We start from the raw sequence: 27,948 nt of genomic DNA on the forward strand, positions 1-27,948 counted from the left end.
CTCAAGAAATGTTGTGTAAGGCTAAAAAAAGCTATTAGAGAAAGAGAGGGAAGGAGGGAAGGAGGGAGAGACATGGCATATGTGCAGGTTGATCAAGATATAAGAGTGCGGGTTGTGAAGGAAGAGATGGTGAAGCCGAGCAGCAGGATAAGTAGAAGCAGCAATGGAAGTAGGGAGGGCGAATCGAGTGTGGTGGAACAAATGTTTGTGTCGTCCATCGACATGATCGGCCCCAAGGCTCCACACTTTGGTCGAATTCTCTTCTACGAGGCGAGCCCCACCCTAGGCTTCGGGGGACATCACGAACGCATGGACAACATCATGAAGAGGTCATTGGGGTTGGCCTTGGACGAGTTCTACCCGCTCGCGGGACGCTTCCACATGGATGCCAATGGCCGGCTCCACATGGTGTGCAACGACACGGGTGTCCCTTTCGTGGAGGCTATGGTCGAGGGCAACGTGACATTGGCGGATCTCAGGCGATCGGGCGGATTCCAATGGCAACCTTTCTTCACCCAACTAGCCCCAAGTGTAGATCCAGAAGATTATTGCTCTGCACCCCCCTTGATTGTCCAGGTGTGAACGAAATCTCGCCTTTGATCTCTCTTTACACACTTATAACATACTTTGGGCCTTATGGGATTTACGAGGCCCCACAAGTTAGATCATCACCATGAGCTAGTCCCTGTCTCGTAGATGGCTAATAGTCTCTGGTGGATGTTAAAAAGATATTTATCTAATCTATCTATACAACACCCCTCACACACACATATGTATGTATTCCCCATAGTTTCAATTTTCTCTTTGTTTGTGAAAATTCAGATTTCCACATTCAAGTGTGGAGGCATTGCACTTGGGGTTTCTCGAAGCCATATCCTTTGTGATGGACACTCGTTTTGGCACTTCATGGTTTCGTGGGCCGAGTGTGCAAGAGGTGAACCCATCTCATTGCATCCGATTCATAATCGTTCATTGTTGAAGATTGATAACCCATCCCTAGAAAAAGCTGTAATACACCTCGACCATATCGAGGATGAAGACAACCAATTGGGGCAAGGGGGTTCTATCAAAATGAACACATTCCTCTTCACAAAGAACACGCTGGAAACCTTGAAAAGACAGGTTGGTGGTGAGAACACGACGTACGAGGTTATTTGTGCCCACATATGGCGGCACACAACTAAAGCAAGGGAACATTTGCATGATAAGAAAGTAGGCTTTGTTTCGGTAGTTAACATGAGAGAACGAATAAACCCACCCTTAGGAAAAGCCTATTTTGGGAATGCGATTATGTTGACCATAGCGGTTGCCACGACGGGGGAGCTCAAGGATGAGGATCTCGTGGTTACAGCTAAACGTATACATAAATCTATACGTGCTTGTAATAGTGAGACATTTCATAGTTGGCTCCATTGGGTGGAGATCTATGGTGGTGGTGCCATCTTTGAAAGATGTTTACCCAATGGTGCACGTATTGGAGCATCAAGCTCCCATAACTTTCCTATTTTTAAACTTAACTTTGGTTGGGGTAAACCTTTGGCATGTCGAATTCCAAGAATGGATGATGTAGGAAAAATTGTATTCTTTCCAGGTGGCGATATTCATGGTAATATTGAAGTTCTTTTGCCTCTACCTACTCATGTTATGCATCGACTAGAAAGAGATGACATGTTTGTCAATCCTTAAGCCAATTTATGGTGTTTATCGTTCCTTTACCCATTTCGAGTTTAAAACATTTGAGTTTTGCTTGTGTATATGTGAGATTGTAAGCTTATGAACAATATTTTAATGATGATTAAGCTATGTTGATGTAATACTAATGCATTTGTAGCTCAGTAGTCATAATTCTAATGTTCATTGGGCATATGAAATCTTTGATTGATATATTACTTTCCACTCAATGTGCGAGAAGGTTGCATTGTGTGCAAAAGTTGAATATTATGGTTTGGGGATTTTACCAATATAACACTTAATAGGAATATTCCAACAAGCCAGTAGTTTGACGAGGAAGCAAATGAGTATTAACAAATCATGGCACCTTTTTCACAAATGTTAATCAATTATGACAACGTTGTGTATATAAAGTGGATAGAATTCATCCAACAAAAATATTGAAATCAGGTCGAAACAATCAATTGTACAATATACATTCTCATTGTCTAAGACAACATGGTGTCAATGTTTTGAAAAGTGTTGCTTGATATGGTGCATACTGCCAATTTAGTTTGCATATCGATGACCTTATGACATACTGGCACACTTTTCTTTTGTCTACCAATGTTGGGCAGTGTTAATTCTAGAACAATTTCAACTAAATTGTAAATATGTGTATCAAGCACTCGCAAAGTTCGATTTAAAGTAGCAATCAAGCATTCGTTTTTTTTATCAAGAACTCCAATCAAGTATAACATTAGCGAGTGTAAAAAAAAAGTTGTTTCGTAAAACATTCAAACGACAATGTTGATATTGCATATGCCATAGTTACTGTAACTAGCAACATTTTTATTTTGTATCCAACACATCATGTGTCATGATATTGTTCGTTTCTGTCCTTAGTGTTCAAGGTGGATGATCTTTTTCTTCATACATAGGATCATTATATTCTTGCTATGAATATGTGATGTAAAATATAGTAACTACATTGAAGTCTATGTGGGACACCAAATTGAATAATTGTAAAATTAAATTCAAACACCGATGAATTTGATTGACTAAAATTAGTGCAGGCATGCATTGGCAAGTTCCTTCGACTATGAGCATGTGGTACACTCTCACTTAAAAAGTAACAAACAGATCGATGGCTATTTGTCCTACCGACACGAGTTTAAAGTTTGAACCTTGGTTTGTGTCTTCAATGGGCAGAAGTTGATTCCTCCAAATCAAATAGATGTCAATATACATAACTTGAGGGGAGAACGAATACCTAAATAGGCTTCTAGATGTTTCCAAATAAAAAATATGGGATGTGGAGCCCACCTTTGAATGCTACAATTTTATATGACCACCTACCTTGAAAGTGATGGAGCTCAAGGATTGGGAAGAGAGAAAAAAGTGATGGATGGATGATAAGCTCAAGAAATGGTGTGTAAGACTAAGACAAGCGATTAGAGAAAGAGAGAGTAGGGAGGGAGAGACATGGGATATGTGCAGGTTGATCAAGATATAAGAGTGCGGGTTGTGAAGGAAGAGATGGTGAGGCCGAGCAGCAGGATAAAGGAGAAGCAGCAATGGAAGTAGGGATCGGCGAATCGCGTGTGGAACGAATGTTTCTGTCGGCCATGGACACGATGGGCCCCAAGGCTCCACACTTCGGTCGAATTCTCTTCTACAAGGCGAACCCCACACTAGGCTTTGGTGGACATCATGGAAGCATGGAAGAGGAGATCATGAAGAGGTCTTTGGGATTGGCATTGGACAAGTTCTACCCACTTGTGGGGCGCCTCCATGCGGATGCCAATGGCCGGCTCCACGTGGTGTGCGACGACACGAGTGTCCCTTTCGTGGAGGCCGTGATTGAGGGCAACAAAACATTGGTGGATCTCAAGCAATACTGGGGCTTCCAACGGCAGCCTTTCTTCACCCAGCTGGCCCCAAGTGTAGATTCAGAAGACCATTGCTCTGCAGCCCCATTGATTGTCAAGGTGTGAACAAACATCTCACCTTTGATCTCCCTTTACACACTTACATCATACTTTGGGTCTTCGGGCCTTTACTGGGCCCCACAAATTCGACCATAACCATGAGCTAGGCCCCGTCTCGTAGAAAGCTATTGGTCTCTTGTGGATGTTAAAAGATATCTATCTAATCTATCTATCTATCTATTAAACACACCTCCCACATACATATGTGTCTATTCTCCATAGTTTCAATTTTCTTTTTGTTTGTTAAAATTCAGATTTCCATATTCAAGTGTGAAGCCATGTCCTTTGTGATGGCCACTTGTTTGGCACTTCATGGTTTCGTGGGCTGAGTGTACAAGAGGTGAACCCATCTCATTGCCCACTCATGGTTTCCGATTCATAATCATTCTTTGTTGAAGATTGATGACCCATGCCTAGAGAAAGTTGTACTACACCTCACCCATATCGAGGATGAAGACAACCACATGGCAGGGGGTTCTATCAAAATGAACACATTCCTCTTCACCAAGGACATGATGGAATCCTTGCAAAGACAGGTTGGTGGTGAGAACACGGCGTACGAGGTTATTTATGCCCACATATGGCGTCACACATCTAAAGCAAGGGAACATTTGGATGATAAGAAAGTAGGTTTTGTTTCGATAGTTAACATGAGAGAACAAATAGAGCCACCTTTAGGAAAGGCCTATTTTGGGAATGCGGTTATGTTGACCATAGTTGTTGCCACGGCGAGGGAGCTCAAGGATGAGGATCTCGTGGTTACAGGTCAACATATACACAAATCTATACGCAATTGTAAAAAGCAAAACATTTCATAGTTGGCTCCATTGGGTGGAGATCTATGGTGGTGATGCCATCTTTGAAAGAATTTTACGCAATAATGCATGTATTGGAACATCAAGCTCCCATAACTTTCCTATTTTAAAACTTAACTTTGGTTAGGGTTAACCTTTGGCATGTCGAATTCCAAGTATGCATAATGTAGGAAAAATTGTATTCTTTCCTCGTGGTGATATTCATCGTAATATTGAAGTTCTTTTGCCTCAACCTACTCATGTTATGCATCAACTAGAAAGTGATGACATGTTTGGCAATCCTAAGCCAATTTATGGTGTTCTTCGTTCCTTTACCCATTTCAAGTTTAAAACATTTGAGTTGTGATTTTGTATATGTGAGATTGTAAGCTTATGAACAATATTTTAATGATAATTAAGCTATGTTTATGTAATACTAATGCATTTGTAGCTCATTACTAGTCATAATTCTAATGTTCATTGGGCACATGTAGGTGGAACTCTTTGATTGATATATTACTTTCCACTCAATGTGCAAGAAGATTGTGTTGTGTGGAAAAGTGGAATCTTTTGGTTTGGGGATTTTACCAATATAACACTAATTATAGGAACATCCCATCAATTTGACAAGGACGTAAAAAGTGTATTAACAAATCATGGTACCTTTTTCACAAAAGTTAATGAATTATGACAACCTTTGTATATATAATGCCAAGGACACAAAAGTGTATTAACAAATGATGGCACCTTTTCCACAAAAGCTAATGAATTATGACAACTTTTGTGTATACAATGTGGATAGAAAACATCCAACAAAAATATTGAAATCTTGTCAAAACAATGAATCGAACATTAAACATTCTCACTGTCTAAGACATCATGCTGTCGAAGTTGTGAAAAGAGTTGCTTGATATGGTGCGGAGCAACAACGCAACATGGGTCATGACAAAGGCGTGTTTTTGTCTGTAGAGTGTTTCAAGGTAGATGATCTTTTTCTTCATTAGTAAGAAGATCAATAGGTTCTTGCTAAGAACACGTGAAAAGGATGTCGAAGTCTACTACATGGTGCACCGAATCGATATAACCTTAAATTTAAAGTCCTTCGCCTGATGAATCGGATTGACTGGAATGATTGGAGGCAGAGCAAAGCATTCGGCAAGTTCTTCCACTGCCTCAGCCCATGGATCGACAACACACAGTACCTCACAGCCCCCCCCTTGTGCATTCAGGTGTGAATCTCCATCTCCATCTCCGTCTCCATCTCTCACTCTATTCACTTTTTAAAGCTTTCGGAAAGGAACACCAGATAAAAAGACATGGTTGGATGCATTTTTTGAAACTTTGTGTTAATATGTATCGATGTACATATATAATGTGGAGTAATATGGATTAGATCTCAGTACTTTTTTGAATGTCGGATTTCTCCATGGTTCTGTATGCTCAATGTTGAGGCCTGTAAATTAGTGATCCGCAGAAAGCGAAAGTCTAAATGGTATAAAAGAAGGGGAATTCATTTATGGAACATTAGTAGATCAAAGCCAGTCATGGGGTAGTCATCTCATGTCTTAGATATGGAATTGTGTATTAATCCATAGTCTCCACTCAATAATATCAACCTGGTCATGGGTTAGTCATCTCATTTCTTAGATATGTAATCGTATATTCATCCATAGTCTTCTTCATATTAATCCATAGTCTCCACTCAATAAGGTCGAAGCTGGTCATGGGGTAGTCATCTCATTTCTTACATTTGTAATCTTGTATTCATCCATAGTCTTGTTCATATTAATCCATAGTCTCCATCTCATCTAACTCAACACCTATCTCATTCTTCCAACATTCTTCCTGCTCTTTGCACGTCTCTTCTCTTAACTTCCATCTTTCTAGTCTTGTGACTCCTTTTGCGCACTTTCTTTCTTGCTTCTTGCTCAAGGCTCATCTTATCTCATGTAAATGTTTTACTCATGTCATTCTCTCATGCACAAATAAATGCTTGCTTCATAAATATATGCCTTGCAAAGTCTCAAAGGGAAACACCGTAAGAACGCCAAGAAGCTTTTAAGTACTTAATGAGTTTAAATTAGCTAAATAGAAGGCATCACAAGATCTACAGTCATGCAAAAGGCTTATTTGTAAAAAAAATGAGAACTTGCAAAGTATATGCAATAAATCCTCCATACCCAAGAGAAAGCATATGCTTGTGCTGAATCTTGGAGAAAACTAATGGGGGAAACACATTATGAGTTATGGTAGCTTAACCCAAGAGAGGTGTGACGCACTGTAGAAATCCATAACATGTTCAAAGATATGGTAGCTTAACCCAAGGGTGGTGTAGTGCATTGTGAGAATCTATAACATGTTCAGAGTTATGATATCTTCGCCCAAGAGTAAGAATCTATATATTTAATCAAATATGGGAAAGATTGTACATATCATTGTTCTATTTAGTATTTCATTGCTTCTTTGCCATTAGGATATATATGGAAGGTTCAAGTAATTGGCCACCCACTAGAAAGAAACAAGAATTGGGCAGGCCAATGTTAGTTGACTTGAGGCATTAATGTCCATTTCATGGATATGGAAAGGAAAAAGCTTCCCTATTCTAGAGAAGGACACTCAAGGGTTTGTGACAAAATATATCTAGATGAAGGTCTTGCACCAAAACAAGTAGCATACTGTGAAGAAATTATGCCATGAGTTCTCCATTCAAGAAGAGAAAAAAAAGGTTCTCTAAAATGGTGGGTGTGGTTATATTATGTGCAAGATACGTGCATAACATTGTATGGCCCATGAGACCTCATGCATGTCTACATAGAATTACAGTGGTATATTAAAGATACTTTCTAGAACACATATATTGTATTTAAACAAAGATACTTGAACTTAAACCACCGAGCACTTGTACTTGGATCACTAGAACCAATAATTGAAGCATTGTTCAAGAATTGAAAATTTTGTCTCTTAAATCATTCAAATGACTTTCATACTACATGTGATATTTGACTCCCAACATAGCGTGCCAAATGAAAACTTTCATTTTCTTACGTTAGTGTTCAAGGTGGATCATCTTTTTCTTTATGTATTAGACAGTTATCTTCTTGCTGTGAAAGTGATATAAATGTCGAAAGCAAGTCCTCCACAGTATGTTAAATTAGTTATCCCATCAATGAAATCGGCTAACGTGATTGAAGGCTGCCATTGAAGTGTTTGCTGAAAATTATTATGTGATTAATGTTGTGTTGTTTTTAATAAAAATAGATCATCAATGACCTTCATCGTCCTCGAGTCATCATCAATCTTCTTTTCATGTTGGATGCGTTCTTTAGGAGTCTCGACTTCTTTAGATGGTTTTGCTTTTTCTACGCTTGGTCTTACCAAGTCAATATCATGGAGCCATTGATGATGCCTGTCGATCTTGTTGCATGCTTGCTTCATCGCAACCCAGTCCGCCACAAGCCCGTTCGCTTGGGTATCATCTTCGAGGAGAGTCCCCAACTCTCATCTATCCTTCATATCCACAGCCTTCAAGAAGTACAAACTCTTGTCTTTCTCAAGTAGCACTTGGTCCATGGCGGGGAGACAACCAAACATCTGGTTGAACTCGTTGTATACCCTCGAGACGCTCGTCTTCTTATTTTTCTTCTCTATCCATTTCATGAGGACATTTCGAGTCATCCTCGTCGAGTCAGGACGCGCGCATGCGTGGATGCGTACACTACTACGCGGTCGGGAGTTTTGCGCGCGGACACGTCTATGATTTGGTTGCGACGTACATACGGATTGCGCACGGGCTAAACTTTATGGATGATTGTGTCATTTGGCCGAATTATACGGACAATCGCATGCAACCAAAAGCCAAGGCCATGCAACTAAAAGTAAAAGGCATGCATCTAAAAATGGAAGCATGCAACTAAAAGCAGAGGCCATGCAACTAAAAATAGAGGCCATCCAACTAAAAGTGGGCATGCAAAGTAACATTGGGGAGGAGGATCAACGAGGAGCTGGATATATGTCCCATTTTTTCCCTCCTAGTTTTTTTGCTTCCTTCTTTTCTTCTTCCCTGTTGGATTCGAGAAACAAATTATCTCACATATTGATATCAAACTCCTAGCTTTGTTTACTTGATCTTTCTTGTCAAAAATGATCTCTCGTATTCATATCGGACCACTCCTTGCATGGTTGTTGGCTCCTTTCTTTGAAAAATTAATCTCCCATTTCCATACCCAACCCATGGTAACACGATTCTGAAATTATAAAGAATCGATTTTCTTTTGCAATAAACTAATGATTTGTCTCTCCCACTTGTCTTATGCTTAAAACTTGCTTGTGTTTGTTGTACATGTTGCTCTAAATCTTTCTAGTCCAGAACCCCGACGGTTCCGTCTCACGATCTGCACATAGTGACGGATTTTCACGACAACGCCTCTTCCAGAACGATTGCCTCCTGACCCAAGCCGCCTTCAGGGAGTGCACGGGCTTGCTGAACCGTGTTGGGTCTTGTGCGCCAAGGAGGGGAACCTGCCAACGAACCACCTAGCGTGCGGGCTCTTCGCAAGCGACAGAAGCCAACACCCACACATAGAGACATACCAGACCATGGAGCACTGACAACCAACAAACAGGAGCTCAGGGGAGGCGCATACAGCTCGCACGCCGCCTGCCACAACCGAACACACCACCTACGCACGCACATAGATGACACCGAAACCCTAACAGAAAAATAGAGACAACACACACACCAAGATGAAGAGAAGACATAAATAGACGTTATACATAGAAGTTTATTAACACCAAAAATGGTTCTTACCCATTGGGTCCCAAATAGTTTCGTTCCTTATTGTTCCCCACTTAATTATGTCGTGAAGATCGGTCACTACGAGCGGATCGTGAGGCGAAACCGTCGGGGTTCTGGACCGGAAGGACTCGAAGTACGCACTAACTTTAGCGAGAAAGGATTTAAGATAGATTGACAGAGAGATTGAGATAAAATAGAACGCTTGACTTTAGATTGAGAGAGATATTAAGATTTTAGGCTGGACTTTAGATTTGAAGAACAAGATTAATACATCAATTGAATAATGAATTTTCTTCTTAATATTAATTTTGATATAAAGTACAAAGCTTGCTTGATAAAAAAATCCCCCTTTTGCTTGATTCCTCCACTCTTTTATAGATGCCGCCATGCATATGGTGCATGTGAGGGTGCAAGACATGCACGCAATGCATGCTTGCCATGTCATCATCTAAGTTCTCACACATGAGAATTTACATGTAAAACTATAATGATAAAAATATAATCTCTAAAGAAATGGTTTGGCTTAATGGTAAACTTATTGCTTTTTATGTTGGAGGTGTTAAGTTCGAGTCTTGCTTACATCTTTTTCTTTTATGCACAAAATACTATTTGGCTTTCAGACCAAATATCTTTAAAACGCCATGCACCGCGATCAACTGACCCGACCGATTTGCATTCATTCGATTTGGCCCAGTTCGGTCCGCATCCCGAGCCGGTTTGGTCCGCATCCTGAGGTCGCCGGATGCCAGATGTTGGGTCACCAATTCCGTCACCGAATGGCATCACTGTTCGTTACCGGATCCGTCACCGGTTGCCATTGGTTTTGGTTGGCCAAAACCTCACCGGATTGCCGAGTCACCGATCGCCGACTCCATCACCGATTCCATCGTCGGGTCACCGGCTCCGTTGCCAGTTTTGTCATCAATTCCGTCCGATCACCGATTGCTGATTGTCGGCTCCATCTAATCGATGGTTGCCGACTCCATCCGATCACCGATTGCGGGATGCGTCCGATCGGCCGGTTTGAGTTTCTTCACCAGCCAGTTTGGGCACTTAGCCACGTCTGGCGACTTAGCCACATATGTCCATCTAGACAAAAGTGGCTCAAGTCCAACTTTTTCTTATGTGCTCTTAAGACATAGATGAAATATGATGGATCTCAATCTGCTTATATAGCTCGAGCCTAAACTCTTCCTATCTATGTGGGATATTTCATAGTTTTATTTTTCTCTTTTTTTTCTTTTGCAAAACTTTATACCCACATAACTTGACACTTAGATGTCTGTTTCTTATGTAGTAAAAAGTATTCGAAAGCTCTTGAAGACCTCCATCTTCCCGTACCAAGATATTAAGCTAATCTAAAATAATATCTTCTTTATTATTGTTTCATGTCTCGTGTGAAGAACCACACTTGATTTTGTACGTTCCATGCAATTTTCACACCGTTGCCAAAAATCTTCACGATAACGTAAAGAATGTCTTTCTTCAAGAAGAAGTAGAAGAGGAGGTCTTCATGATCCAACCACCCAAGTTTCAAATCGACCAACCATCCGACCATAGTTTGTTGACTCAAGAAGGCGTTGTATGGTTTCAAGCAAGCACCACGTGCTTGGCATTTGACGATTACTTAGTATCTTCATTAAATCAGCCTTCGAATGTCAAAATCGGACCTCATCCCTTTATATACGAAGCGATTCTAAAAGCCCGATTGCCATCATCCTGTACGTGGATGATCTAGTCATAAGAGGAGAGAATCTAGCTATACATGGATGATCTAGTCATAAGACATGCAAGACCTCCATTACTTCCTCGACATAGAAGTAAATCGGACACTCGTTTGGATCATGATCTCCCAATGGCACTACATCCTCAACTTGTTATACAAGTTCGGGATGACTGAGTGCCGACTAGACCGACTACAACGCCTACCAACGATCGACTTCACGGTCTGTCTTCTCTCTCGATAGTGGACCCATCTCATGGAGTAGCAAGAAGTCGCCGACCATCGCACTTTCGAGCACGGAGGCTGAATATAGGGGCATGGTTGTGGTTGAATATGAAGTCGTATGGCTTCAGCAAATTTTGAAAGACCTTGGCGTCTCCATCAACGAGCTAGTCCTGATCTATTATGACAATTTTAGCCGCATCCATTTGGCTCGGAAGCCATTATTCCATGCTCGAACAACGGATATCGAGGTGCACTACCACTTCATTCGAGAACGTTTCATTGCAGGGGATGTCGACCTTCAACATATTAGTACCAATCTTCAAACCGTTGACATCTTCACGAAATCTTTGGGAATTGACAAGTTTCGATTGAGCTTGGTCTTTCGATCTACGACTTGCCGAGCTTGAGAGGGAGTGATAGCCGACCGGTGTTGTGATGTGGCGCACCGAACGTGGGAAAAGTCGATGAACAAGGGCCAAAATGTGTATGTGCAATGTCCATGCACACAGGCCATTATTTGTGCACATGCACATTATAATGGAAAATGAAGGGCGCGAAGGAGGCACACAAAATCATGGGGGGTGGAAAGAAAGAGAGAGGAGAGATGAAAAGTAGGAGAGAGAAGGAAACAGTCTGTGTATTTTTTGATATAGAATAAATATTAAGTAAGAGAGAATTAATGGCTTAGTGATTAGAGAAATTGACCTTTAACTAGAGATGCACAAATCGAATCCAATTTGACAATATTACATGATTTAAGGAGACTTACTCCTTTTGCATTAAATCCAAATGGATAAAAGGAGTACAAGGGGGCTCATTTTTGGGAGGAGACTATCGCCATTTTCGTTTTGAGAGCTCTTCATTTTTATCTTCACCATTTTGGGGAGAAACTCTTACTCTTCCTTGGTCTATTAATTACTAATAAACTCTTAACAATGACACATGAGCTTCTATAGTTGCTAGAGAGTGAGTGAGTGGTTTAGTGAGAGGGTGACCTTATATAAAGCACCCTCCTCATACTTTGTAAAGTGTCGGTTAATCTTCTATGTAATGCTATTATCCTTGTTCTTGGTATTCTCTACTCATTGTCAATATACATCTTGAGTATTCTATTTTCCTATCTATCTTGTGTCTCTCCTCTCTCCTTTTTCACAGACATATAACACACATCTCTAATATATTCCGTTGGATAAAATCACACTCGATTCTTTACACGTCATTATATATCATTCTTTCCTATAGTGTTGATGTAGGATCATTGCCTTAGGTCAAGCAATAGGTATCAAATATCTCTTAACACAAATTGCAACAGATATGTATCAAATACTTGTGCTCTAATCTCCACATGCTAGGTTTCTCTCAAGTAACAACTACTCAAATTCATAGTAATGGTTGAGGCAACGTTAATTTTCTTCATACCTATGTTGAAATCTTGGTATTTGAAAAGGCGAAGATTGCAATTTCCTCCTCTTGATAGTAAAATAAATCACATGGTGACTTTTTGTAATTTCAATGGCTACTACCATGACTTTAGAAAAACCCACATTAACTAATAGGCCATTCCATTCACAAAGAGGTAGCATGTTGTACCTAAAAGTTTTCGAAACTTATGTTAAAATGGGCCAAAAACTAGAACCTCCCATTTATAAATAGAAAGTAAGATAGTGAAAATGTTAAAAAGCCAAACTTTTCTCGCGTTCTACCAAAGTTTCTTGAATGAACTCTTCTTGTTAACCAACAAATAAAACAAATAGAGTAGGCGATAAACCGCATCCTTATTTCACTCCCATGGTGAGCATGATCTCTTTAGAGACGTTATTTTCAATCTTCAACCAACATTTTACTTGACAATATAAGCGAGTCAAATTTGTTTCCATATGGAAAATAAGTAGCTTCCTCTAAATAAAATAGATGTCAATATAACTTGAGGGGAGAATGAATACCTAAATATGCTTCTAGATGTTTTGAAAGCTCAAAAACTACACTTACTATTTGTGAAATTAGCGAACTAGTTTTGTCAATGTGCATGATGAGTAGACTTGTCTATAACTAACATGTTTATGTTTTGTCTATAACACCTTTAGTTTTGTGCGGAAAAACAGAAGTCCGTGTAAAGCTGAGTTGTAATGTAGGGCCATTTTGTTCTTGCGGCCAAGCCCACTATATGAGCAACAAGTGCAATAAGTCTTCGTGATGATGTACAAGAAAATATCTAGGGGGCTACAATGAAGTCATTCCATTAAAAATACAAAAAGTCCACGGAACATGATGCCCACGATGAAATCAATCCATTCTGCCTAATCTCGGTGTATGCGTTTATGGCGATGGGATTGATTATTACATAGTCAAGAGTATATTTTCCAAGAGTGGTACGTTATTCAAAATCTACATAATGTACAACCCAAACCTATTGGATGCAGCAAAAGTAAAAGTTCAAATTTTATAATATTTATTACACAAGATGAGTACCCTGTCACATGGAAGTGGAGCCTCACCTTTGAAGATTATGAGTTATGACTTCCTCCATTAAAACAAATGGATCTTAAGGATTGGGAAGAGAAAAAAGTGATGAAGTGATGATAAGCTCAAGAAATGTTGTGTAAGACAAAACAAGCGATTAGAGAAAGAGAGGGAGAGACATGGAATATGTGCAGGTAGATCAAGAAATAAGAGTGCAGGTTGTGAAGGAAGAGATGGTGAGGCTAAGCAACAATGGAAGTAGGGAGGGCGAATCGAGGGTGGTGGAACAAATGTTTGTGTCGGCCATCGACATGATCGACATGGTCGAATTCTCTTCTACGAAGCAAGCCCCACCCTAGGCTTTGGCGGACATCACGAACACTTGGAAAACATCATGAAGAGGTCATTGGGGTTGGCATTGAACGAGTTCTACCCGCTCGCGGGACGCCTCCACATGGATGCCAATGGCCGGCTCCACGTGGTGTACGATGCTACGGGTGTCCCTTTTGTGGAGGTTGTGGTCCAGGGAGAGGGAGAGACTTGGCATATGTGCAGGTATATCAAGAAATAAGAGTATGGGTTGTGAAGGAAGAGATGATGAGGCCGAGCAGTAGGAGAAGTGCAAGCAACAATGGAAGTAGGGAGGACGAATCGAGTGTGGTGGAACAAATGTTTGTGTCGCCCATCGACACAATGTACCCCAAGGCGCTACACTTCGAGTGTGGTGGCATTCAATCGTGGAGGCATTGCACTTGGGGTTTCTCGAAGCCATATTCTGTTGGGGCTTGTCCACTCAAGTGGAGCCCACAACATTAAGTCGGCCGAACGCCGAATAGACTTAATACTAATTAGTTGTATTTAAATATATATATATATGTATGTATGTCTCCTTTTTTCTTTTTGTATGTTGTTTTTGGGCAAGTGTCTTTTGTATGTGTGAGTGTGAACACAGGTTTGTAGAAGTTAGACAAAGAAAAGAAGAAAAGGAAAAAGGAGAGACATCGTGACCTGTTTTTTTTTTGTGAGAAAGAAAAAAGAGAGCAAAAACTGGTTTTTCTGAGAGAGAAAACAGAGAACGAAAACTGATTGTTTTTTTGAGAGTGTGCAGAGAGCGAAAACAGAAAATAGAGAGAGAGAAACAGAAATTGAAAGAGCGAGCAAGGGGAAGAGTGAACTACTGTCACAAATACAGAGACCACGATTGAACAACACCTGTCCTGTCTACTTGTTTCAGGTTTCTTCGTTTTATGTTTTTCTAGTTTCTTTTTTATTTGGTTTTCTATCCACACCCAATTGGGTGAGGAATTATAATTTGGGTCATTGTTGTATTCACCCAATCGGGTGAAGAATTGTAGCCGAGGTTGTTGCCTTGAAGTAGATACATTCCTCTAGTGAGGTAGTATTTCATTGTAATCCAAATTATAGTGAAATTGTTTGGAACCTACAGTTCCCGTGGTTTTTCCCTATTTTGGGTTTTCCACGTAAAAATCTTGGTGTACTCTCATTTTCGTCTTGTGGTTTCATCTATTGGTTATCAAGTGTTAATTGTGTTTGAAGTTTTAATTATCCTGATTCCGCTCCATATTCCCAACAAGTGGTATCAGAGCAGAGGTTCATACCTCCGCAAAGACTTGGAATATGGATGAATCATTAGGCGGGATGATTAAACTGACGGGACCAACTACCCCATTTGGAAGTCCAAAATGAGGGACATGTGGTTGCCCGTACTACATGGTACGAGCAAACCCGAGAAAATAGATGCATTAACCTGGGACGCTATGCATCTAAAGACATTTGCATACATCCGATGTTTTATAGACATGAATCTATATAACAATTTCTGTGATGAAACCAAAGCAAACGAGTTATGGAGAAAAATCGAGAGTATGTTTCAGACCAAAAATGCTTTGAATAGAGTCTCCGTGTTTAGGAAACTTGTAAGACTTAGGTATCAAGATGGCTCTAGTATGGCAGAGCATCTTAATACGTTTCAAGGATTTATAAGTCAAACTGTCTCTCTAGATATACCTCTAGCAAATGAGGTGTTGACCTTGTTATTGTTAGGCTCTCTCCCAGATAGTTGGGAAACCCTTGTTGTGACGCTTGGGACTGCAACACAACAAAAAGACCTAACATTGGACATGCTTAAGTCGAATCTTCTACATGAAGAAGCACGATGAAAGGAGCACGAGTCCAACTTTGATCATAAAGCCTTAGTCATAGAAAACAACTCCTCTAGAGGAAGAAACCATGGTAGGGGTCCACAAAATCACAGAAATAATTTCAAGGGGAGGTCTAAATCTAGAAATAGGAAAGACTCTAAGAAAGACTTTACGTGTCACTACTGTGGTGGTCTAAACCACTATGAAAGAGATTGTAGGAAGAAAAAGAGGGGCGAAAAGAGTGGAACTACTGACAACAAGAAAAATGATTCCACGACAGCCGCATGTGATGGTGATATCATCATCGCGTGTGATGATGCTTGTGTCAACTTAGCATCCCAAGAAACCGATTGGATTATCGATTCGGGATCCTCGTACCACATTACCCCATATCGGGAAATGTTCTCGTCATATGCCGGTGGTGACTTTGGTAAAGTCAAAATGGCAAACCACGGCGTGATTGAGGTCGTTGGCATAGGAAATATAATTCTGACCACGGATATGGGTTGCAAACTAGTATTAAAAGATGTTAGGCATGTGCCAGACATTCGGCTGAATATTATTTCAGCCGGTAAGCTTGATGATGAGGGTTACACAAATTCCTTTGGTGAAGGAAAATGGAAGCTTATCAAAGGCTCGCTAGTATTAGCAAAATGTCTAAAACAGAATTCCCTCTATGTACTTCATGCTGTGGTGTCCGGCGGAGAGGTAAATGTAGCCAACAAGGATGCCTCGATTGAGCTATGGCATAAGAGACTTGGGCACAAGAGTCAAAAGGGACTCGATGTTCTAGCAAGGAAGAACATCTTGCCGGACATAAAAGGGATGCACTTGGAAACTTGTGCTGATTGCTTGGCCGGCAAACAACACAGAGTTGCTTTTCAACATCTGCCCCCCAAAAGAAAATTTTAGCCATTGGAATTGGTGCACACAGACTTGTGCTATATGAAAGATAGAACTCTTGGGGGAGCATTGTACTTTGCCACATTTATCGATGACTTCTCGAGGAAGTTGTGGTGCTTTGCATTAAAGTCTAAAGATCAAGTGTTTGAAATCTTTAGGAACTTTCATGTAAGTGTGGAAAGAGAAACTGGAAGAAAGCTGAAATGTATCTGTGCCGATAACGACGGTGAATATCAGGGACGATTTGAGGAATATTGTCGTGAGCATGGTATTAGACTAGAGAGAAGTGTCCCGAAAACACCTCAGCATAATGGTGTGGCTGAGAGGACGAATAGGACAATTTGTGAGCGGATAAGATGTATGTTATCCCACTCAAAATTGCCTAAATCCTTTTGGGGTGAAGCAATGAGGACTGCAATTGACCTCATAAACCTGTCTCCGTCAGCCCCCTTGGATGGGGATGTTCCCGAGAGGGTTTGGACAGGCAAAGATGTGTCATACAAACACTTGAGAGTATTTGGCTGTAGGGCCTACGTTCACATCCCAAAAGATGAAAGATCCAAGCTTGATGACAAATGCAAACCATGCATATTCTTGGGATACGGCCATGAGGAATTCAGCTATAGACTTTATGACCCAATAGAGAAGAAGGTCATTAGAAGCAGGGATGTGGTATTCCTTGAGGATCAGACCTAACAAGATCCGGAGCCGAATGAAATGCCGGATCTCACCCCTGATTTTTCAGTCACTGAACACCCAATGCCTACCCCAGACACACAAGGTCATGGGGGAGATACCGAGGAGTATGATGATATGGCTGATGATGCAGCCGACAATGATGATGGGCAGAATCATGACCATCATACTCTAGGTGACATTTCAGCAGCTCCTTCGGAAGAGGAAGAGGTTAGAAGGTCTATGAGACAAAGAAGACCTTCTACGAGATACAACCCACATGAATATGTGATGCTTTCAGATGGAGGAGAGCCAGAAAGCTTTAGAGAAGCTATGGCAAATGATCATGAGGAATGGCTTGATGTCATGAGTGATGAGATGAAGTCTTTGCAAGAAAAAGGGAATTGATTTCGAGGAGATTTTCTCACCAGTGGTGAAGATGTCCTCGATCAGAGTTGTACTTGGGATCGCAGCCAGTCTCAATCGAGAAACTTGATGTAAAAACTGCCTTCCTCCATGGCGATTTGGAAGAAGAGATTTACATGGATCAACCCGAAGGGTTTGGTGTCAAAGGTAAGGAAAACCTGGTATGCAAGTTAAAGAAGAACTTGTACTGCCTAAAACAAGCTCCTAGACTTTGGTACAAAAAGTTTGACTCCTTTATGTTGAACCATGGGTATAATAGAACAAACACAGACCATTGTGTGTTTGTTAAGAAATTCCTAGATGGGGATTTTGTCATTTTGCTCTTGTATGTTGATGATATGTTGATTGTTGGTCAAGACACCAACAAGATTGAGAAGTTGAAAAAGGAACTCAACAAATCTTTTCCCATGAAGGACTTGGGACCAGCCAAGCAAATCCTTGGGATGAAGATAACCAGGGACAAGTCAAGCAAAAGACTTTGGTTGTCTCAAGAAAAGTACATTGAGAAGGTACTCGAGAGATTCAACATGGCTAAGAGTAAGCCGGTCAACACTCCACTCGCGGGCCACTTTAAATTTAGCTCAATTCAATGCCCTACGAGTGATGAAGAGCAAGAAGGAATGAAACAAATACCATATGCCTTTGCAGTCAGTAGTTTAATGTATGCTATGGTATGCACGAGGCCGGACATTGCTCACACAGTTGGTGTAGTGAGCTGTTTTCTCTCGAACCTTGGAAAAGATCATTGGGAAGCAGTGAAATGGATCCTGCGATATCTGAGGGGTACCTCAAGAGTCTGTCTAAAATTTGGTGAGAACCAAACTATATTAGATGGATATACAGATGCCAATATGGCTAGTGATGTTGACTCCAGAAAGTCTACATCTGGTTACCTAATGATCTTTGCAGGGGGAGCGGTCTCTTGGCAATCGAGATTGCAAAAATGTGTGGCATTATCCACAACGGAGGCTGAGTATATTGCTGCCACAGAAGCTAGTAAGGAATTGTTATGGCTAAAGAAATTCCTACAAGAGTTGGGGCTGACCCAAGAACGGTACATTTTGTATTGTGATAGCCAAAGTGCTATCCACTTAAGCAAGAATTCTTCCTTTCACTCTAAGTCAAAACACATAGACGTTAGATACCATTGGATTAGAGATGTGCTTGAAGAAAAGCAAATGCACATTGAAAAGATTCACACAAACAAGAATGGTTCCGACATGATGACAAAATGTTTGTCAAGGGAGAAGCTTGAAGTTTGCAAACAAAAGGCAAACCTAGTTGTGCCCCCCACTTGAGATGGAGGGGGAGAATTTGTTGGGGCTTGTCCACTCAAGTGGAGCCCACAACATTAAGTCGGCCGAACGCTGAATAGACTTCATACTAATTAGTTGTATTTAAATATATATATATATATATATATGTATGTATGTCTCCTTTTTTCTTTTTGTATGTTGTTTTTGGGCATGTGTCTTTTGTATGTGTGAGTGTGAACACAGGTTTGTAGACGTTGGACAAAGAAAAGAAGAAAAGGAAAAAGGAGAGACATCGTGACCTGTTTTTTTCTATGAGAAAGAAAACAGAGAGCAAAAACTGGTTTTTCTGAGAGAGAAAACAGAGAACGAAAACTGATTTTTTTTTTGAGAGTGTGCAGAGAGCGAAAATAGAAAATAGAGAGAGAGAAAGAGAAATTGAAAGAGTGAGCAAGGGGAAGAGTGAACTACTGTCACAAATACAGAGACCTACGAGGGGTTGTCCACTCAAGTGGAGCCCACAACATTAAGTCGGCCGAACGCTGAATAGACTTCATACTAATTAGTTGTATTTAAATATATATATATATATATATATATATGTATGTATGTCTCCTTTTTTCTTTTTGTATGTTGTTTTTGGGCATGTGTCTTTTGTATGTGTGAGTGTGAACACAGGTTTGTAGACGTTGGACAAAGAAAAGAAGAAAAGGAAAAAGGAGAGACATCGTGACCTGTTTTTTTCTATGAGAAAGAAAACAGAGAGCAAAAACTGGTTTTTCTGAGAGAGAAAACAGAGAACGAAAACTGATTTTTTTTTTGAGAGTGTGCAGAGAGCGAAAATAGAAAATAGAGAGAGAGAAAGAGAAATTGAAAGAGTGAGCAAGGGGAAGAGTGAACTACTGTCACAAATACAGAGACCTACGAGGGGTTGTTCATGCTATCAAAGAACCACGATTGAACAACACCTGTCCTGTCTACTTGTTTCAGGTTACTTCGTTTTATGTTTTTCTAGTTTCTTTTTTATTTGGTTTTCTATCCACCCAATTGGGTGAGGAATTATAATTTGGGTCACTGTTGTATCCACCCAATCGGGTGAAGAATTGTAGCCGAAATTGTTGCCTTGAAGTAGATACATTCCTCTAGTGAGGTAGTATTTCATTGTAATCCAAATTATAGTGAAATTGTTTGGAACCTACGGTTCCCGTGGTTTTTCCCTATTTTGGGTTTTCCACGTAAAAATCTTGGTGTACTCTCATTTTCGTCTTGTGGTTTCATCTATTGGTTATCAAGTGTTAATTGTGTTTGAAGTTTTAATTATCCCGATTCCGCTCCATATTCCCAACATATTCTTTGTGATGGACACTCGTATTGGCACTTCATGGTTTTGTGGGCTGAGTGTGCAAGAGGTGAACCCCTCCCTAGAAAAAGTTGTAATACACCTCAACCATATCGAGGATGAAGACAACCACTTGGGGAAAGGGGGTTCTATCAAATGAACACATTCCTCCTCACAAAGAACACGATGGAAACCTTGAAAAGACAAGCTGGTGGTGAGAACACGGGATACGAGTTATTTGTGCCCACATATTACGGCACACAACTAAAGCAAGGGAGCATTTGTGTCGGTAGTTACACATGAGAGAACGAATAGACCCACCCTTAGGAAAAGCCTATTTTGGGAATGCGATTATGTTGACCATAGCGGTTGCCACGACGGGGGAGCTCAAGGATGAGGATCTCATGGTTACAACTCAACGTATACATAGATCTATACGTGGTTGTAATAGCGAGACATTTCATAGTTGGCTCCATTGGGTGGAGATCTATGGTGGTGGTGCCATCTTTGAAGGATGTTTATTCAATGGTGCACGTATTGGAGTATCAAGTTCCCATAACTTTCCAATTTTTAAACTTAACTTTGGTTGGGGTAAACCTTTGGCATGTCGAATTCCAATTATGGATGATGTACGAAAAATTGTATTCTTTCCTAGTGGCGATATTACGGGTAATATTGAAGTTCTTTTGCCTTTACCTACTCATGTTATTCATCGACTACAAAGTGAGGACATGTTTGTCAATCCTTAAGATAATTAATGGTGTTCATCGTTCCTTTACCCATTTTGATTTTAAAACATTTGAGTTTTGCTTGTGAGGTCGTAAGCTTATGAACAATATTTTAATGATAATTAAGCTATGTTGATGTAATGCTAATGCATTTGTAGCTCATTAGACATAATTCTAATGTTGATGGGGCATATGTAGGAGGAAGCCTTTGATTGATATATTACTTTCCACTCAATGTGCAAGAAGATTGCATTGTGTGCAAAATTTGAACCTTTTGGTTTGGGCATTTTACCAATATAACACTTAATATAGGAATATTCCAACAAGCCGTTAGTTCAACGAGGAAGCAAACGAGTATTAACAAATCATGGCACCTTTTTCACAAAAGTTAATGAATTATGACAACGTTGTGAATATAATGTCGATGGAATTCATCCAAGAAAACTATTGAAATCAGGTCAAAACAATCAATTGAACATTATACATTCTCATTGTCTAAGACAACGTGTTGTCTAAGTTTTGAAAAGCGTTGCTTGATATGGTGCCTACTACCAATTGAGTTTGCATGTCGATGACTTTATGACATATTGGCACGCTTTTCTTGACTACCAATGTTGGACGATGTTAATGCTTGAACAATTTGAACTAAATTGTAAATATGTGTCTCAAGCAATCGCAAAGTTTGATTTAAAGTAGCAAGCAAGCATTCGTTTTTTTTATCAAGAACATTTACAAAAGTAAAAAAATGTTGTTTCGTAAATATGCCATTGTTAGTGTAACTAGCAACGTTTTTATTTTGTATCCAACACATCATGTGTCATGATAATGTCCGTTTCTGTCCATAGTGTTCAAGGTGGATGTTTTTTTTCTTCATACATAGGATCATTATATTCTTGCTATGAATATGTGATGTAAAATATAGTAAGTACATCGAAGTCTATGTGGGACACCAAATTGAATAATTGTAAAATTTGGCAAGTTCCTTCAACTCTGAGCATGTGATACACTCTCGCTTAAAAAATAACAAACAGATCGATGGCCATTTGTTCTGCCGACACGAGTTTTAAGTTTGAGCGGCCAAACATCTACCCCCCTAACCCAGAAGAACTCTTATTGGTTTGTGTCTTCGTGGACTTCTAGAAGTTGATTCCTCCAAATAAAATAGAACGAATACCTTAATAGGCTTCTATATGTTTCCAAATCAAAAAGTGCAAAAAGTTTTACGCACCGCGATCGTGTCACATGGGATGTGGAGCCCACCTTTGAATGCTACAATTTTATATGACATATAACTTGAAAGTGATGGAGCTTAAAGATTGGGAAGAGAAAAAAGTCATGGATGGATCGTTGATAAGCTCAAGAAATGGCGTGTCAGACTAAGACAAGAGATTAGAGAAAGAGAGAGTAGGGGGGGAGAGACATGGCATATGTGCAGGTTGATCAAGATATAAGAGTGCGGGTTGTGAAGGAAGAGATGGTGAGGCCGAGCAACAGGATAAGGAGAACCAGCAATGGAAGTTGGGATGGCGAATCGCGTGTGGAACGAATGTTTCTATCGGCCATGGACACGATGGGCCCCAAGGCTCCACACTTCGGTCGAATTCTCTTCTACGAGGCGAGCCGCACACTAGGCTTTGGTGGACATCATGAAGACATGGAAGAGGAGATCATGAAGAGGTCTTTGGGATTCGCATTGGACGAGTTCTACCCACTGGCGGGGCGCCTCCATGCAGGTGCCGATGGCCGGCTCCACGTGGTGTGCGATGACACAGGTGTCCCTTTCGTGGAGGCCGTGGTTGAGGGCAACATAACATTGATGGATCTCAAGCAATCCTGGGGCTTCCAATGGCAACCTTTCTTCACCCAGCTGGCCCCAAGTGTAGATCCAGAAGACTATTGCTCTGCACCTCCATTGATTGTCCAGGTGTGAACAAACATCTCACCTTTGATCTCTCTTTACACACTTACATCATACATTGGGCCTTCAGGCCTATATGGGGACCCACACATTTCGACCATAACCATGAGCTAGTCCCCGTCTCATAGAAAGCTATTGGTCTCTTGTGGATTTTAGAAAGATATCTATCTATCAAACACAACTCCCACACACATATGTATGTATGTATGTATTCTCCATAGTTTCAATTTTCTCTTTTTTTGTTAAAATTCAGATTTCCAGATTCAAGTGTGGAGGCATTGCACTTGGGGTTTCCCGAAGCCATATACTTTGTGATGGACACTCGTTTTGGCACTTCATGGTTTCGTGGGCCGAGTGTGCAAGAGGGGAACCCATCTCATTGCCTCCGATTCATAATCGTTCTTTGTTGAAGATTGATAACCCATGCCTAGAGAAAGCTGTATTACACCTCGCCCATATAGAGGATGAAGACAACCACATGGGGCAAGGGGATTCTATAAAAATGAACACATTCCTCTTCACCAAGGACATGATGGAATCCTTGAAAAGACAGGTTGGTGGTGAGAACACGGCGTACGAGGTTATTTGTGCCCACATATGGCGCCACATATCTAAAGCAAGGGAACATTTGGATGATAAGAAAGTAGGCTTTGTTTCAGTAGTTAACATGAGAGAACGAATAGACCCACCCTTAGGAAAGGCCTATTTTGGGAATGCAGTTATGTTCACCATAGCGGTTGCCATGGCAGGGGAGCTCAAGGATGAAGATCTCGTCGTTACAGCTCAACGTATACACAGATCTATACGTGGTTGTAATACCGAAACATTTCATAGTTGGCTCCATTGGGTGGAGATCTATGGCGGTGATGCCATCTTTGAAAGAATTTTACGCAATGGCGCACGTGTTGGAACATCAAGCTCCCATAATTTTCCTATTTTTAAACTTAATTTTGGTTGGGGTAAACCTTTGGCATGTCGAATTCCAAGTATGCATGATGTAGGAACACTTGTATTCTTTCCTAGTGGCGATATTCATGGTAATATCGAAGTTCTTTTGCCTCTACCTACTCATGTTATGCATCGACTAGAAAGTGATGACATGTTTTTCAATCCGTAAGCCAATTTATGGTGTTCATCGTTTGCTTTACCCATTTCGAGTTTGAAACATTTGAGTTGTGATTGTGTATGTGTGAGGTTGTAAGCTTATGAACAATATTTTAATGATAATTAAGATATGTTGATGTAATACTAATGCATTTTGTAGCTCATTAGTCATAATTCTAATGTTCATTGGGCATGTGTAGGAGGAAGTCTTTGATTGATGTATTACTTTCCACTCAATGTGCGAGAAGATTGCATTGTGTGCAAAAGTTGAATCTTTTGGTTGGAGGATTTTACCAATATAACAGTAATTATAGGAACATCCCATGAGTTTGACGAGGACGTAAAAAGTGTATTAACAAATCATGGTACCTTTTTCACAAAAGTTAATGAATTATGACAACCTTTGTGTATGTAATGCCAAGGACACAAAAGTGTATTAACAAATGATGGCACCTTTTCCACAAAAGCTAATGAATTATGAGAACCTTTGTGTATGTAATGTGGATAGAATACATCCCACCTTTGTGGACAACCTTTGTGTTTCTGTCCGTAGTGGTTCAAGGTGGATGATCAAGGTGGATGATCTTTATCTTCATACATAAGAAGATCAGTAGATTCTTGCTAAGCCCTTTCCTTCGCCTGATGAATTGGATTGACTGGAATGATTGGAGGCAAAAGCAATGGGCAGGCTACTTGGACAGGCAATGATTGGAGGCAAGCAAAGCATTGGGCAAGTTTCTTCCATTCTTCCTGCTCTTTGCACGTCTCTTCTCTTAACTTCCATCTTTCTAGTCTTGTGACTCCTTTTGCGCACTTTCTTTCTTGCTTCTTGCTCAAGGCTCATCTTATCTCATGTAAAGGTTTTACTCATGTCATTCTCTCATGCACAAATAAATGCTTGCTTCATAAATATATGCCTTGGAAAGTCTCAAAGGGAAACACTGTAAGAACGCCAAGAAGCTTTTAAGTACTTAATGAGTTTAAATTAGCTAAATAGAAGGTATCACAAGATCTACAGTCATGCAAAGGGCTTATTTGTAAAAAAAATGAGAACTTGCAAAGTATATGCAATAAATCCTCCATACCCAAGAGAAAGCATATGCTTGTGCTGAATCTTGGAGAAAACTAATGGGGGAAACACATTATGAGTTATGGTAGCTTAACCCAGGAGAGGTGTGACGCACTGTAGAAATCCATAACATGTTCAAAGATATGGTAGCTTAACCCAAGGGTGGTGTAGTGCATTGTGAGAATCTATAACATGTTCAGAGTTATGATATCTTCGCCCAAGAGTAAGAATCTATATATTTAATCAAATATGGGAAAGATTGTACATATCATTGTTCTATTTAGTATTTCATTGCTTCTTTGCCATTAGGATATATATGGAAGGTTCAAGTAATTGGCCACCCACTAGAAAGAAACAAGAATTGGGCTGGCCAATGTTAGTTGACTTGAGGCATTAATGTCCATTTCATGGATATGGAAAGGAAAAAGCTTCCCTATTCTAGAGAAGGACACTCAAGGGTGTGTGACAAAATATATCTAGATGAAGGTCTTGCACCAAAACAAGTAGCATACTGTGAAGAAATTATGCCATGAGTTCTCCATTCAAGAAGAGAAAAAAAAGGTTCTCTAAAATGGTGGGCGTGGTTATATTATGTGCAAGATACGTGCATAAACATTGTATGGCCCATGAGACCTCATGCATGTCTACATAGAATTACAGTGGTATATTAAAGATACTTTCTAGAACACATATATTGTATTTAAACAAAGATACTTGAACTTAAACCACCGAGCACTTGTACTTGGATCACTAGAACCAATAATTGAAGCATTGTTCAAGAATTGAAAATCTTGTCTCTTAAATCATTCAAATGACTTTAATACTACACCTGATATTTGACACCCAACATAGCGTGCCAAATGAAAACTTTCATTTTCTTACGTTAGTGTTCAAGGTGGATCATCTTTTTCTTTATGTATAAGACAGTTATCTTCTTCCTGTGAAAGTGATATAAATGTCGAAAGCAAGTCCTCCCTAGTGTGTTAAATTAGTTATCCCATCAATGAAATCAGCTAACGTGATTGAAGGCTGCCATTGAAGTGTTTGCTGAAAATTATTATGTGATTAATGTTGTGTTGTTTTTAATAAAAATAGATCAAAATAAAGCTGCATAATAAAGTCAATGTTCTCATAGTTGTGATGTTGTATGGGTGAGGTAATGAGATAGGTGTTCAATTTGTTTAACTCTTAATAATTTCCATTGCTGCTTTAATTAATGTATGATGAAGTGCCATCTTATTGCAATGACAAGTTCTTAGTCTTTTGTATTGAAATTTAGGTCTCAAGGTTTGATTGTGGTGGAATTGCACTTGGGATTGCACACAGTCATGTCCTTTGTGATGGTACCTCATTGTGGCACTTCATGAGCTCATGGGCAGAGTGTGCCAGAGGTGAAGCCATTTCCATACCTCCAGTTCATACACGTTCTTTATTGAAGATTGAGAACCCATCACCAGAAAAAGCAAGAATACACCTTGAACATGTGGACGACGACGATGTCAAAAATATTGGTCAAACAGTTTCTGTAAAAATGAACACTTTCTGCTTCACTAAAGACATGATCACAAGGTTGAAAAATAAAGTCGGTGGTCAAAACACATCATATGAGATAATATGTGCTCACATATGGCGGCATACCACAAAAGCTAGGGAACATTTGCATGGCAAGAAAGTCGGCTTCATTTCGATCGTTAACATGAGAGAAGGAGCTGACCCACCCTTAGGAAAAGCCTATTTTGGGAATGCATTTATGTGGACAATTGCCACCGCAACATCTGTGGAACTCGAGGAAGAGGACCTTGCCTCAACAGCTGAACGTATACATAGATCTTTGATTTCTTGTACTAAGGAAACCTTTCATAATTGGCTCCATTGGTTGTAGGTATACGATCGAGATGCCATGTTTGAATGTTGCTCCCTCAATAATGCACGTATTCGAGCATCGAGCTCTCATAATTTTCCTGTCTTCAAAGTTGACTTTGGTTGGGGGAAACCTCTGGCAGCTCAATTACCGAGTGCTGATGATCCAGGAAAGATTATTGTCTTCCTTGGTAAAGATATTCCTGGTAATATTGATGTAGTCTTGGCTTTACCCACCCATGTCATGAATCGACTAGAAAGTAACAAAGCCTTTACAAATCCTTAGGCCAACAATGCTTGCCCTATTTATTATTAAGGCTTCATACATTCAAATGGTGGGTACATGCAAACCATAATAATCTTGTTATTAAGATTGATGAATGATCTTCCAATAATTTTGTGATTGTCAGAGTATATCATACATTGCCAAAACACTTGATGTCATCAGTATGCACGTGAGAATTAACTTGTAAATTCTGAGTTTTGAAGTTCCAATATGTTATGGCTATTCTAATTTGCAATTATATTGGTCAGGATAACTGGTTGTACTCCCTACCAAATAGCTTGCACCACATCCCTCGGTCTGGATGGATGGATCTTTTTGTAGACCTCTTCCATCGGAACCAAGCTTGAGTTTCCTACCTCATGGCTCTAACAAATGTTTCCAGTTGGCTCATGAGCAAACTATCCCTGTGGATGAGGAAAGATAGTAAACCAATTTCTGATTTGTAGAAGAGTTAGAACTAGTTACAATGTGGGTTTTGAACCCTTCCTCTTTCCAGATGTTCTTTCCATACTCAAGAGAAGGATTTGTATACCTGTATATGTAAACATCCCTCTAAGGCAAATTATCTTATTACTCGTGAATATCGA

General features: G+C 40.1%; 2 protein-coding genes across 2 annotated transcripts; both read left to right on the forward strand.

Moving 5' to 3' along the window:
- LOC147868760 (hydroxycinnamoyltransferase-like) lies at positions 1–27,428 on the forward strand. The gene is made up of 5 exons (XM_087339565.1): positions 1–576; positions 23,296–24,155; positions 24,347–24,425; positions 26,495–26,740; positions 27,098–27,428. The coding sequence occupies exons 1-5, from the start codon at positions 73–75 to the stop codon at positions 27,359–27,361; spliced, it is 1,953 nt and encodes a 650-aa protein (XP_087195691.1). The 5' UTR covers positions 1–72; the 3' UTR covers positions 27,362–27,428.
- Positions 743–1,817, forward strand: LOC147868761 (hydroxycinnamoyltransferase-like). The gene has a single exon (XM_087323144.1). The coding sequence runs from the start codon at positions 772–774 to the stop codon at positions 1,684–1,686; it is 915 nt and encodes a 304-aa protein (XP_087179270.1). The 5' UTR covers positions 743–771; the 3' UTR covers positions 1,687–1,817.
- Positions 27,429–27,948: the final 520 nt, after the last annotated feature.

Source organism: Azolla caroliniana, unplaced genomic scaffold, assembly GCF_043228905.1.
Source record: "Azolla caroliniana isolate FFs.n. ecotype wild unplaced genomic scaffold, voAzoCaro1.0.p SCAF_1, whole genome shotgun sequence".
NCBI lineage: Eukaryota > Viridiplantae > Streptophyta > Polypodiopsida > Salviniales > Salviniaceae > Azolla > Azolla caroliniana.